This window comes from Miniopterus natalensis, chromosome 4 (genome assembly GCF_054644295.1).
Source record: "Miniopterus natalensis isolate mMinNat1 chromosome 4, mMinNat1.hap1, whole genome shotgun sequence".
Classification (NCBI taxonomy): Eukaryota; Metazoa; Chordata; class Mammalia; order Chiroptera; family Miniopteridae; genus Miniopterus; species Miniopterus natalensis.
The window spans coordinates 42,220,452-42,234,201 of NC_142084.1; the positions used below are offsets into that span (position 1 = coordinate 42,220,452).

General features: G+C 36.4%; 1 protein-coding gene across 1 annotated transcript in view; it reads right to left on the minus strand.

The window, feature by feature from the left end:
• The window catches only part of LOC148093263 (IQ domain-containing protein M-like), a 137,187-nt gene that overhangs the window by 112,059 nt on the left and 11,378 nt on the right, over nucleotides 1-13,750 (minus strand). Inside the window, exons 3-4 of the mRNA XM_087816136.1 lie at nucleotides 11,057-11,201; nucleotides 7,808-7,942 (exon numbers count right to left, since the gene is read on the minus strand). Of these exons, the coding sequence (XP_087672262.1) occupies nucleotides 7,808-7,942; nucleotides 11,057-11,201 (280 nt within the window). The remainder of the gene's footprint in view (nucleotides 1-7,807; nucleotides 7,943-11,056; nucleotides 11,202-13,750) is intronic.

Here is a 13,750-nt window from a genome sequence, read left to right on the forward strand (position 1 = left end):
CCAAGAGGTCACAGTTAGATCCCTGGTCAGGCCACATGCCAGGGTTGCGGGCTCGATCCCCAGCAAGGGGAGTGCAATGACTCTCTTTCACCATTGATGTTTCTATCTCTCTCTCCCTCTCCCTTCCTCTCTCTGAAATCAATAAGTATGTATTGGTAGATAAGGAATCATTGGCAGGAATAATTCTAAAAAATAGAAACCCAATTATCTTCATGGTAGGAATGTGATATATTTACATTAAAATGCCTGAAAAACTATGCCCAAAAAGAAGCTTACTCTATAAACATCTTTGTGTAATAGAACAACATGACTCTGATTATTAGAGAAAAGAAACAAACAAAAACCCTGCACACCTACACAACAGTCTTATGATGCTGATTTCAATGTGGAAAGTGACGAATTTTAAATTTTAGAAATTGAAATACCAAAATGAAACTCTCATGGGCTTCAAACTCTAGCGGGAGACTTTAAGAAAACAAGCCTTGAGCATTAACGATTGGCTTCTATGCTCCCAAACCTGCAGCCTCCCACAAGAGGCTTGGTCTTACCAATCTGAATCATAGGCTTTCATTTCAATACTACCTATAATTCATATAGAGTGTGATAGACTTCACAGCATCGGAGAATCAAGGTGCCTTATTGAGCAGCACATACTGTTTTTAAAAGCTTGATTCACAAATGTTCATTCTAAAGGTGACTTAAGAAGGGGATTGAGTAAGAGCTGCAAACCTTATTTGACTTTAAAGGGCTGAAAATGGCTTTAAATGCTTTGGACGTTTTCACTTCACTGTGGGAATTAACAGGACTCCAGATCAAGTGAAACATGAGGGGGGAAAAAAAAGCTCTTTAAGGTTATGTTTATGAGGTTGGAATAAATATACTATAACCTAAAATTTTGCATTTCATAAGAATTTCTGATGAAATATTTTGTGTGTGTGTTTTTTTAATTTATCAGAGACTTGCATAGCAAAGTTGTTCGCACCAGGGAGTTTATATTCCTGATATTATAGTAATTTAATCATATAAAACAAAGACTTGCTAGTGGGTCTCTGCATGCTAGGAGTGCTGGGTGTGTAATCTTAATAAACAGTGATCTAACAAAAGGGGCCTAAAGCCTTGCTCTCTAACAGACTTATGAAAGTAATTATACCTTTATTGAAGTTACACCACTCTCAAACCCCTGCTGCTCCTGCTGTTTCTTAAAGATGCTTATTTTCTACTTAAAGAAAACAGACAGGCTTTAGAAGAATAGCTGGTGTTAAGTAATGTTATAAGATTTAATCAGATTCTCTGTGCAGCTTATATAACAATGGTACAAATATTTCAACCCAAATAATGAAAGACTCAAAATTAAAAAAAACACACAACTCAGAATGACTAATTAGAGTAACTTACTAGTTGGGGTAACAACTCAAAGACTATAGGAGGACAGGACAGAGGGGAAAGGGGAAAGTCTTTCACTGGCCATGGCCATTCCCAGAGCACATTATTAGCACAGGCTTTCACAGGATTTGCACAGCCATGGCTAGGGTGAAAGATGGCATTCACAGAGTTGCATAATGTAAGATGAGACAAAATGTCAAGAAGCATCTTTTAAAAAGTGTTAGGGGAGAAAGCAGGCAGAATTGTAGGAGCAGCTGCTTGGATTAGGTAGCCAAAGCAAGGTGATGACAGACAGATCTTTCAGGATTGCTCTTTGCCCCTAGGGTTTGATCTCTAGTTTATTCAGGGGTATTAAAGCTCTAGGGAAAGTGTTTAAATAGCTCCTACTGACACCAAACTGATTTGTATCCAAAATCAAATTTGCATTGTGCATTTGGAAACATCCCTTTCCAATAGGCAGATGACAGGTGAACAGGGGGCTGAGAACAGGGTACTTTTCCCACAGGGAAAAGCAACCGCGGATTGCGGTGAATGATCTGGAACCTTTTAGTCGGCAGTTTTAGTAACATCTTGCCCTCTCCAGTTAGCCACCAGCAGACATAGACTTTCCCACTATACAGTGTTACCAGCAGCCCTGAAAACTATAATTTGCTTTGCCCAGTCTCTTCTGTATTAAACCCTGGCCTTTCTTTTATTATCTAGTTAACTCATCCAACAATGATTAACCCAAGTCTTAAACGTTCTATAAAACCTTTTCTGATCTCCAATTTAAGACATAATTCATATTTGTATCATCTTAGCACCTGATACATGTGCGAATGTATAAGCATTTACAACATTGTCTCCTTCTAGCTGTATGTGTGCATGTCCCTCCAGTTACTATGAGGACTCTGAGACCTTCGAACCACATTACATATCACAGCACATATTAAGTGCTCCAAAGGCGTTTGTTGAATATATTTGCCACAACGATTTTATCAGAAAGAATTCTGGATTGTCACAATGAAGGAATACATCCAGTTAGTATGTCTAATGCATTTTCTTTTGCTTTATGACATATTCTGGAAATTATCAATTAGAGAAGAGAATATGTTTTTAAATCTCACATGGCTGAAAGCATTAGAGAATATCTATTAACATACCAGGGGAAAAAGTGGCATTCTGCTACATACGGGCTATAGGCACCACTGACAAAACCTTTATATATTTGTAATGCATAAAAGGGATCTATAGCCTCATAGGACCTTAGCAGTAGGTCCATCAGAGTAGGTGGGGTGAACCTCGAACACTTCTAAAATGATGTAGTGTTATGTAACACAAATATCTCAAAGCCTCCCACAGACTTCATGGAAGTACAATTCAGGGACTCATTTCACTAGTGAGGTGGAGGTGATAGTGGGGGAAAACCCACACTATTGGTATTGACAATATTTGTAACATACCTGATGAGAAATAAATGGAGAGAAACTGCAGCTCTGTTATCCACAGGTTCAACCTGAGTTAGTATAACATCAAGCCAGCCAGAAATTTAATAGGCAGATTCTGGACGTGAGAAGGTCATAGAAGAACTTGATAACCTCTACACACATCCCAAGCTCACTGGGAAACAATGGGAATAAACAGGAAAGACCCACGAGTGCCAGTGGAAAGTAAAATATGAGGCAGGCATAAAATCAAACATTGAATGTGCTCCCCGACCCACACACCGGTACATATGCAGAGGGTAGAAACCTTGAGGACTCAAGGTGTTTCAGTAAATACTATGTTCAATCACAGGCTGACACTACTTTATACAGATCAGAGATGACCTTTTGAGAAGCCACCCTACCAATGTAAAACTTAAAACAATAGCTGAGCAGAGAAATGAATAGCCAAACAGCATCGGGGGCAGACGGATCAGATTCCACATGTTAAGTACAGGCAAGTGACTAAATTAACAAATAAACCCTTGGAGTCGGGGTGGTTGGAATCCATCCTTGCAACAACATATTATCTAAAATGTCCAATACTCGACAATAAAAAAATAAATAAAAATAAATCATTCAAATAAACAGAGGAGTATGACCTATATTCAGAGAAAAATCACAGTTAATAAAAACTGACTCTGAGATGACCCAGATGTTAGATTTAGCAGACAAAGAGACCTTAAAGATGCTATTATAAATAGGCTCAAATAATTGAAATAAATTATATTTTAAAAATTAAAGAAAAATGTGACAATTACTCAAAAATAAAGATTATCAAGAGAAATGGAATCTATAAAAAATAACTAAATGGATTCTAGAGTTGGAAAATATAACAGCGCAATGAAAAATGTGTAAAATGGGCTCAGTAACAGATCTGAGACGGCAGCAGAAGGAAGGAACAATGAAACTCGAAGACAGATCAATAAATATCCACTTTTAAGAAGAGAACAAAGATTTAAAAAATAAACAGCCCCAGAAACCTCTAGGATAATATTAAGTGTATTAATATAAGTTCAATAGGAGTCCACAAAGGAAAGAAGAAGAAAAAATGTGCAAAAATAATTGGCTGAAAAATTGCCTAATCTGCTGAAAAATATTACTCTCCAGATCCAAAATCTTCAATGACCCCAAAGTATGATAAACATGAAATGATCCTTGACCCACACCCACTTGTGTTGTTTAAGCCTTTCAGCCTGTCATGTTTGTTACGGCAGCCCAAGCAGGCATGTACTAGGAAATACTTATGTTAATATAAACACATGATATTGCAGATCAAGTGGGTGCTCCACATGCTATGCCATTACCTAAATGCCCTCCATCTTCGCCACAATCTTAAAAAGAGAAAATAAATGGACTGAAATTAAATTTTGGTAAACAAAAGATAGAAATAAAACTTAACTCCTTATAGAAAACCAGTGAATTCATGGACTGAGATTTCTACCAGCATCATAAATATGGAGGGTCATGACATTTTTATTATATAAAAAGGGAGGTGGATTGCCAGGGACTTTCTCCAAGTGTTAATGGTGGCACCAAGAGATCCTTATAAGACCTGGCCACCTATTCTGGTTGATTCCTAGTCAGTAGCCTCATGTCATTCTAGAACGTCAAACAGCCAGTATTTTTCATTTCATCTTTTGTTTTTAGTGTGTATGTTCAAATTTTTTTATAGTAAGGAGTTGTTTCATTTTTATTAGAAGTTATTTAAAAGAAGGCTTTTGGAACAAGTTACCTCTAATATTTGATACTCTGTCATCAGAATCTGCCATTATCTCGTATTTCTTATACCTAGAAGCCTCTACTCTCCTTTTCTGTTGTCGTTAATCCTCACGTGAGGACATTTTTCCACTGTCTTTTTTTTTTTAAGATAGAGTGGAAAGGAGGGAGGGAAGGAGAGAGAGAGAAACATCAGTGTGGGAGAGACATCGATGGGCTGCCCCCCACTTGAGCCCCCTGACCAGGCGGGGGAACGAACCTGCAACCCAGGTAGGTGCCCTCCACCGGGAATCGAACTTGCAACCCAAGGGCCAACACTCTAACCACTGAGCTACACCGGCCAGGGCTCTACTATCTTTTTTAATCCCCTTCAATCCCTTACCTATACAATTAAAATTTTATTGTTAGAGTACCTGTTCATATTAAAACAATGAAGGGAAAATCCTTATATGCTTCCTGTTTAATAACATGGAGCCACATCTTGGGAGAACAACAAAAAATGCAGTGTTGTCTGTTTGTGGTAAACAAAGCTGTGCTCCAAGGAGCAGGAGGCTCAAATATAGTAAGTTTGCAACTAACTAGTCAGGGAGTCTAAAATAATTCACATTCTATCTCAGGTCACAGTTCCTTCAAATGTATAGGATATTCAGGTAACTTCTATGTTTTTTTATTTTAAGTTTTTTTGTCTAGGGCTCCACAGTGAAAATAGACTTGTCTTCATGATTGTTTTCTGTTTACTTTAACTTCAGAAAATAAACTAAAAGTTAGATTTACATGTTGCAAATTTACTGGAAAACCTTCAAAGTTTAAATTTCTAAAAATTAGGCAGATGTGAGAATAGACAATATAGAACCACAATGTGTTACTTTCCTTACTTTCGGATATGCTGTTCTATCATTATTAGTTTCATTCATTGAGATTTAAGTGAACAGCAAGTAAAAGTTCTCATGTTTGCATAGCCCTCCACTTTTAAGATCAGCCTATGCACGCCGTCTAAAGTTGTCTCATTCCCCCAAAGGAAGATTTTCAGATGAAAATCATGTCCTCGGTCACAAATTCTTTTGTTACCATAGTGATAAGAATGAAGAATTTTTTAAAAGCTAAAAATACCTGAACACATACAGATGATTTTAGGAATTTGACTTACTTGGTGTCATACACTGAAGAAGTTAATCAATTGAATTAACTACATATGCATTAGATGAAATATTCTACTGAATGAAAAAATGCGTAGGTTGCACATCTGGAACTATTAGCCACAATCAAAGAAGTCAGTATGAATGAAGATGACTGACAATCTAAACTGCATAAAATCAGATTCTCTTAAAAATGGAATATATTCCAGAAGCAAGTAGAAAACCATTAACTTAGCTTCATTTTCCATAATTTTTTCTTTCCATTATTTAGAATATTACCATTTTAAATGAAAGATTTTGATGTGACAAAATAATTTTTCTGACTGGATGGAGGAACATAATTGGACATATATTAAAAATTACATTAGAGTGGCTTCTTTCTATAAAGCAAAACTTCTTCATTTTAGGCATTATAATAAAACAATATGTTTTTAAACTAAGTTTTCTTTTGAAAATTTTAGTTTTTATGAGAACTTAATAGACTCAATCATTTACAGAAAACCTACTATAGTTCAAGGCAATATATCAATAAAAGGCAGTACTTGCTGTCAAAAATGCTATAATCATTCATTTTTCATAACATTAACTTTTAAAGTGTCTCCCATAGCAAAATGGAAAGAGCACTGAATTTCACCTAAAGAGACCAGGAAACAAGTTCCAGCTCTATTAATGAGCTTAGAAAAGTTTCTTTCTAAGTCTCAGTTCTCTCATTTGTAAAAATGAACATAAGTGAGCATATCAGCTCCTCTAGAGCACAGGTCATTATGATACAAAAGAGATGATATGGGTGGAAATCAATGGATAGCATTCAATAAAGAATCTCTCTAAAAATGAGTCATTCTATAATTAGATTCAATGTATAAACATTTTCAAAATAATTATTTAATTTTTTCATAATTAAGTGTACTTAAAATTACTTATGAATAATAATGGCAAACATTTATTGAGCACTTATATAATGGAAAACACATTTTCCATGAATTACTTCATTTAAACCTCATAACAGTCAATGACTTAGATAGTATTATCTTCCTCTTATAGTTAAGCAAAATAAGGCAAATCAGAGATAAATTATCCAGAGACATACAGCTAGTAAATAGTGGAACCAGGAATTAAATCCAGGCAAGCTAATTCCAGATCTAAGCCTTTATGATATAATCCAAAAGAATCAGTAGAGAACTGATTAAGTTCAAATGAAACTTAATTTGAAAAGAAAAACATTCCAGACACAAAGGACACAGCACTGGTAGAGCAAACTCCACAGGTAAAAAATTAGGTGAATTCACACTAAGAACTACTGATGAAGAGGACTTCAGACCTATAATGAACCTGCAACCTTGTCGTTCGAACCTGAAACACACCTTCCTACTAGCGTGCAAGCCCTATTCCTCCATTTAAAAAGGTCCTGATATGTTTCCCTTTTTTTCTCAATTAAATTGTGGATACATCCATGCATCACCTCTACACATGGCAGCAAGCCAGAACAGTAATATGAACATAGACACACTAGAAAGAAATGTTGAGAATAATCTCAAGGAGTTAAGGAAAATTCACTGAGTTTTTCACATTTCAATGAAAATATCCACCCCATTACTAATGTTTAGAGAAGGGAGGAATGTTGCTCCATTTCAATATTTTCATACAACACTATCCTTTCATTTATTTATTGTTCAGGAAAGAAATGACTTTCTAACTGTAAAATTCTATCATACTAAAATCGTTCACAATGTTTAAACAGTTATGTTCTTTAGGCCAAATCTAACTATCTATGAGAAAGCTTATTAGATTCAGTATGTAAAATATGGTGGTTTAAAATGTACTCAGTTAGATATAACTTATAGCCAAAAAAATACATTAAAGTTTAAAAAGCTAAAATCACCTCCTCCATCCACCTAGAAAATCCATTGTATGAACTTCTTTTAACCTTTAAGTCTGTTTCTTCATATACATTAAAATCAGATAAAAATAAATTTGCCGAAAAGGATTTATGACACAAGTTTAATAAAAGAGAGGGAAGGAAGGAAAGAACAAGAGAAGAAATAGATAGGAAGGAAAAAGAGAAAGGGAAATAAGGGGGGAAGAGAAAGCAAATGAGACACTACTTGCCTTTGTGGACCAGGTCCCAAACCTGATCAATTTGCTGCTGAGTTGGGAAATGACCACAGTCATTGAAGTAATTAAGGAGCTCACTTCTTTCTAATCCTTGCCAATCTTCTCTCTTAGCAAACATTGTTTCATAGACTAAAAGGGGGAAAAATAATGAAAGAAAATATTTTCTTTATAAATAACATATCAGGTACAAACCACCTAAAATCTTCACCTGGATTTGAAGAAACTTTAACCTCGGGTTTATCTTTATGTCTAGTGATCAGCCCCCATACTTAGCGTAGCACTGCGTCAACCTCCTGCACAAGGTTAGAAGGAAGTGAAATTTGGACTTGCTTTCCCAAAGAGAACACTGGCAGCCTCTGGCCTGGCTTACATGACAGTTGTCTACAGACCCCACATACGTGAATGCTCAAGCTACATCAGAAGACATAGCTTCTGTGTCAAGATTTCTGGGAGCCCGATTTCCGCTGACCCATTTCAGTATTCATTGTTTACTAATTCTCCTCATTTTTCATCTCGTTTTGACTTCTACACACTTTAACTACTTGAATTGTTGATTCCACTTTGGACTGATTATTCTACTTCTGATTTGGCCCCTGAATGGAACGATGTCTATTTTTCACTGACTTCCTGTATTCTTACTTCCCAGTGTAAAGTACTTGGCTATTCCTGGCTCAAGGCTACCCAGAAAGCTCCTCAGTTGGGCCATCCCTCACCCATCTCCCACACTTGGCATTAGACGGGGGTTAGGTAATGGCCAAGAGGATCGACGCTTACATTTTGTAAGTGTCGTTCTCCATAAACATTTTATTTTTTCTTTTCAACATGGTAATATTGAATCTCTATTCTTAAGTATATGGATTAGCCCCAAGAAACTGATTGTTAATTAGCATTTACAGAATGACAGGTTTTGTGGGCTCTGGATGACAAAGGCACCAGAGAGGTTCCTAACAAAAGTTAATGTATCATCTTGGCACTCAACCGTAAGGACTTCAACTTTCTATTCATTCATTCATTCATTCATTCATTCAGTTGAGGGGGGCAGTCATGAGACATTGACAAATTCAAGCAGTATTTAGTGATTGCCTAAATACGAGCAGAGAGCCTGAAGCACAGCAGCAAAATAAACATAAGTTCACATTTAGTATATCTATGGCTTTTTCTCTTGTTTCAAGTAAGCCAACTAGAGCAGTTGCTGTCGGTGCCCCGTCCATACTGCCTTACATTTCCGTGCCTGCAGACCTGACTTTCGGTTGCTGGCATCTGCATTTCATTGCCTAAGGGCTCCCTCTGGCTGCTGGACTCCACTCTGCCCACCTGAGCCGCAAGTCAGAAGTTCCAGGAGATTAAGGCCCCCACTGGAGCAGCCCTGAACCACCGACTGGGAGGAGATGGTAGATAAAGATCCAGCACTTGAGGCAAGGTGGCTGCACTGTCCTCTAGATGAATTAAACTCCAGTTGCCCACATGATGATCTGCTTGATAATACACTCTTTTTTTACTTCCATCCCTTCCCTGTCTCACTTCCCCATTGTGCTAACAGTATCTCCTGGGATCAACTCACAAATAAGTTAGTTGTACCTGAATTCTTGTCTCAGGGCCTGATTCTAGTGAAACCCAAACTAACACACAAAGAACATCACTTTTAACTTTTATGTTAAATATGTTTCTCCTTGAGAAAATACATATGCCTTTATTTGTTTTTTCATTGAATTAATCCATTTTAGATGTTTCTCACTAGATCTGACTGATGTACAGATTAACATTATGGTTTTTATCTATATTAATAGACAACAATGCCTTTAACCTATATACTAGGCCCTAAAAGCAAACATTTGGCAACATACTAGCAGAATTAATATTGTAGACAGGTGTAATTAGGTCAATATAAAACTCAAATTGTGAAAATTAATGAAATTTTCTGGTCATTGAAAGATACTTAAGCCTGGCCGGTGTGGCTCAGCGGTTGAGCATCGACCTAGGATCCAAGAGATCGAGACTCGATTCCCTGTCAGGGCACATGCCTGGGTTGTGGGCTCGATCCCCAGTAGAGGGCATACAGGAGGCAGCCAAGCAATGACTCTCTCATCGTTGATGTTTCTCTCTCTCTCTCTTCCTCTCCCTTCCTCTGTCTGAAATCCATAAAGACATATGTATTTTTTTAAACCTCAAAAAAAAAAAAAAAAAACTTTAAAAGGTGCATAGATATCTGCCAAATATCAAATACCAACCCAATTAGCAATCAAAATATGGAAATAGTAGAGACTTCTCTAAAGAACATGAAGACAAATAACAACTTGCAAATTCTATGGTCTGTAGAGTTAATGTAGACCTCAAAGCAAATGAATGCCTTAGTTGGTAATTCTTTAAATCATTCTTTTAGCTAACTTTCTTGTATTGTTCAGATCCTATGCTGGATAGTGCACCATTGATCCCAACTGGACTTCTTTACATCCTTGCCTCATGTCAGCCTGTTCTCAAAAAAAACCACCAGAGTGATTTGTTCACATATAAATTTCACCATGGTCCTCAGTTCACAAAGCTCCACAGGCTCCCCAGTTCAATCAAGGTAAAATCCAGTGGTCTATAAAGCCTGATGCCACCTGTGTCCCCACTCCCCGCCGCCTCTCACATCTCAGTTTGCTCAGCTCTGGCTCACAAACTCCATCCGGCATGTTAGACCCCTGGCTTCCTCCCACAGTAACTGCCTCCAGCTTCAGGCCTTGGTGCTTGCCTCGCCCTCTACTGGAGCATTCTTCCTCCCTCACTTTCTTTAAGACTTTTTTACTCAAATTCTCAGCTAGAAACTACCAGAGTCCACACTGGAAAACATAACCACATTCGTTTTTTGTGGGGGGGTTTTTTCAAACTGAAAAGGTTATTTTTTAGATGCAAAAATAGTGTAATCTGCAGTTACAAATCAGGGAGGAGAAATCATGGAAAGAAAGTAAGACTAAGAAAAATAAGCAAGATTCTATAAGATTAAAAAATAAATTTAGTGACAGAGTTTGGGGGATAAAGATAAGACAGAGTAAAAATAGTGGGGGTATTTAGCAAAAGATATGTGACTTAGAATTCAGTAGCTAAAAAGAATGTGAATGGAAACGAAATGGTGGTTAGTGTAATAACTGTAAGGTTCTAGCACATATTTTAATAAATATTAATATATCTGTACATTCATACTAGATAATAGGAGATAAAATTACCACCCATAAAAGAGTATTATTCAGGAACTTCATTACTTACATTTCTTTCTATCCATCCATTCCTCTAGCTCTGAAAAGTTTATAATTTGTCTTGTTCTCCAAAGACCAAGTCGATATTTAACACGATGGATTAGTCTGCGATACATGTTCATAACTGCTCTCAAATTTGGCCCATGATTCAAAACCTATAAAATAATAAATAAACAGTAAAGCTCCTTGTATATTTCTGCTATTTATCTTTGAGTATGTCCCTTTCATTTTACTTTATCTCACCCAGTTTCTTAGCTTATGGATGTATTTATTATTTCTTGCCTAGGTTGGTTAAATACGTGCATTATACAGTGAGATAATTTCCCTGAAATTCAGAGAATTTCATTGAGTGTCTTTGTCATCAAATACTTGTACTTCCCACAGAATAGAGGTTTCAGTGGTGGACACCTTCATAGGAGTTTCCTAGGGTGATGTCTGGATTTCTATAATATGTAGCCTATCCAGCCAGAAAAAGAAACAAATTAAAGTTTTATTAAAGCATTATTCTGTAATGAATAAATCTTGCCTCAGCTATATACTCTGGGTCCTCAAATCCTTGTATTTTCTTCCTTTTGAAACTGTATATTTATATCTTTTACCTAGTTTTCAGTGGACTTTTTGAGGTTATTCTTGTTGATTTCTAAAAACTCTGAATATTAAAAAAATAACTTTTTAGCATATGTGCAAATTTTCTCTTATCAGTTATCTTCTGTGACTATATTTTTCTGTATATGAATTTTCTACACTCTAATAGACTTTTAAAAACTGAAGTATTCATCTATTTTAGATTTTTTTCTAAATAGCCAGTTCCATTTTACTTCTCAGTTCAATTATTTTTATATTTTACATATTCTAGCTCATTAATATTTTTACATATCTTTATTAATTCCCTTTTTTAGCCTTTCTCTGTTCTTAACTTCAATTTTCATTATTTTTTAAGAATGTATTTAAAGGTCATGAATTTTCCTGAGTCAGCTTTCCTTTGATGTACTTTGCATACCATTTTACAAGTGAAAAAAACCAAAGTATAAAATCTTTAAATAACTTTCTTAAGGTTCTATAGCTGGTAAATTGCAGAATTAGTTTTGAAATCAAAATAGAAATACTCCAGGGCCCACATTTAATTATACACTATATTCCTCTTAATTTACTTAAATTTAGTATGTATCACCCATTTTGTGAATTATTGTTTTGGCTTCTCTCCTAGTATATTTTTTATAACACTTATGATGTTATTCCTTTTGTCATTTTGTTTTATGTGATTCTTTAAAGGTTATTTTTATCATTTTATTTTTTCACCTTTGCTTAAGTTTGTGATTCTTCTCTGACATTTTAAAATGCTATGCTTAACCCTATATTTCTTAATTTCACAAGATTATCAATGATGTATTGCTTAATTTGCTTGAACAAAAAAAGAATTAGCATAATGTCACTACCTTCCTCTTCTTTCTCCTTCCATCTGAATGCCATCAGAATCCAGGCAGATCCTGAATGTTTGCTAATGCCTTTCAACATTTAGTAACATTTTCTAATGTTTAAACCTGCCTTTTGTTCAATAGGTCCTTGTCGCGTTTTCGGTTTTTTTAAAGATAACCAGTTGGTCACACTTCTGGAGTATTCCCCACCCCATGAATCTTAGTGGGAGGCAAAACTCACCTCCTACAATTTGAAGCTACAAATCAGGTGCGGGTGACCCAAGCCCCCTGTTGCTAGGATGCAGACAACGTGACCAAAAGCTTCATCCGTTACCTACACCAGCCCCAGGGGGTCAGTATCTACATCAGGCTCTTTCTGTGCAAGATTTGGCTGGAGCCTGGGAGCTATGTTCATTAACCCTTCTTATTTCTGAGTGTAGTTCTCAGACCTCTGCCCAATATTCTTCCTGCTTAAATCTGTCAGTAGGTTTCTTTTGCTTATAATTGAGAATCAAGCAATGTTTTAAATGTATCCTTAGAACAGGAGCCAAAAGGTCCCTGCTTGGCACGTGCTGCTTAGACAGATGATGGCATTTGCTGAGAGAGCAGGAGCTTTGGGCAGCCAATTTAAGTGTCTTTCCCTCTGAATTGAATAAATGTTCTTTGGGGTACATAACTTATCTTATGCAGAAAACCTTCTCGGATCTGAGGCATTCGGATTACCCAGGTGGTTTTCATGGTTAAGAAGTTGTGGTTTTTATTACAGCATGCTCTCCGCCAGTCTTCTGCATGGAAATATGCCTCAGCTATGGTGCTATGGACACCTCAGGATGTAAATATTTACATTTCTAAACAGTTCTCAAGATAGAATTTATCTGAAAAATGTGTGATTGATATTTATCACAACAATATTAAAATAGAAAAGACTCATGGCAAATCACTGATTATAATTTTCCAACCCCTGTTTACTTTAAAGCAGGGATGGGGAAACTTTTTTCTGCCAAGGGCCATTGGGATATTTATAACAACATTTTCAGGTCATACAAAATTATCAATTTAAAAATTATCTATGAAAAAAGCTCCTAGATTTATTGAATTATCAGTCCCTCCTGCAGTTGCCTTGGCAGGGCCAGACCAAATGATTTCGCTGGCCGTATATGGCCCTCGGGCCAGACGTTCCCCACCCCTGCTTTAAAGGGTAAATGTATCATACTCAACACACCTCAACATTTAAAAAAATTGTTTCTCAGTAGGCATTTTCAGTGTGCCTTTTGTTTGCTATGGTCATG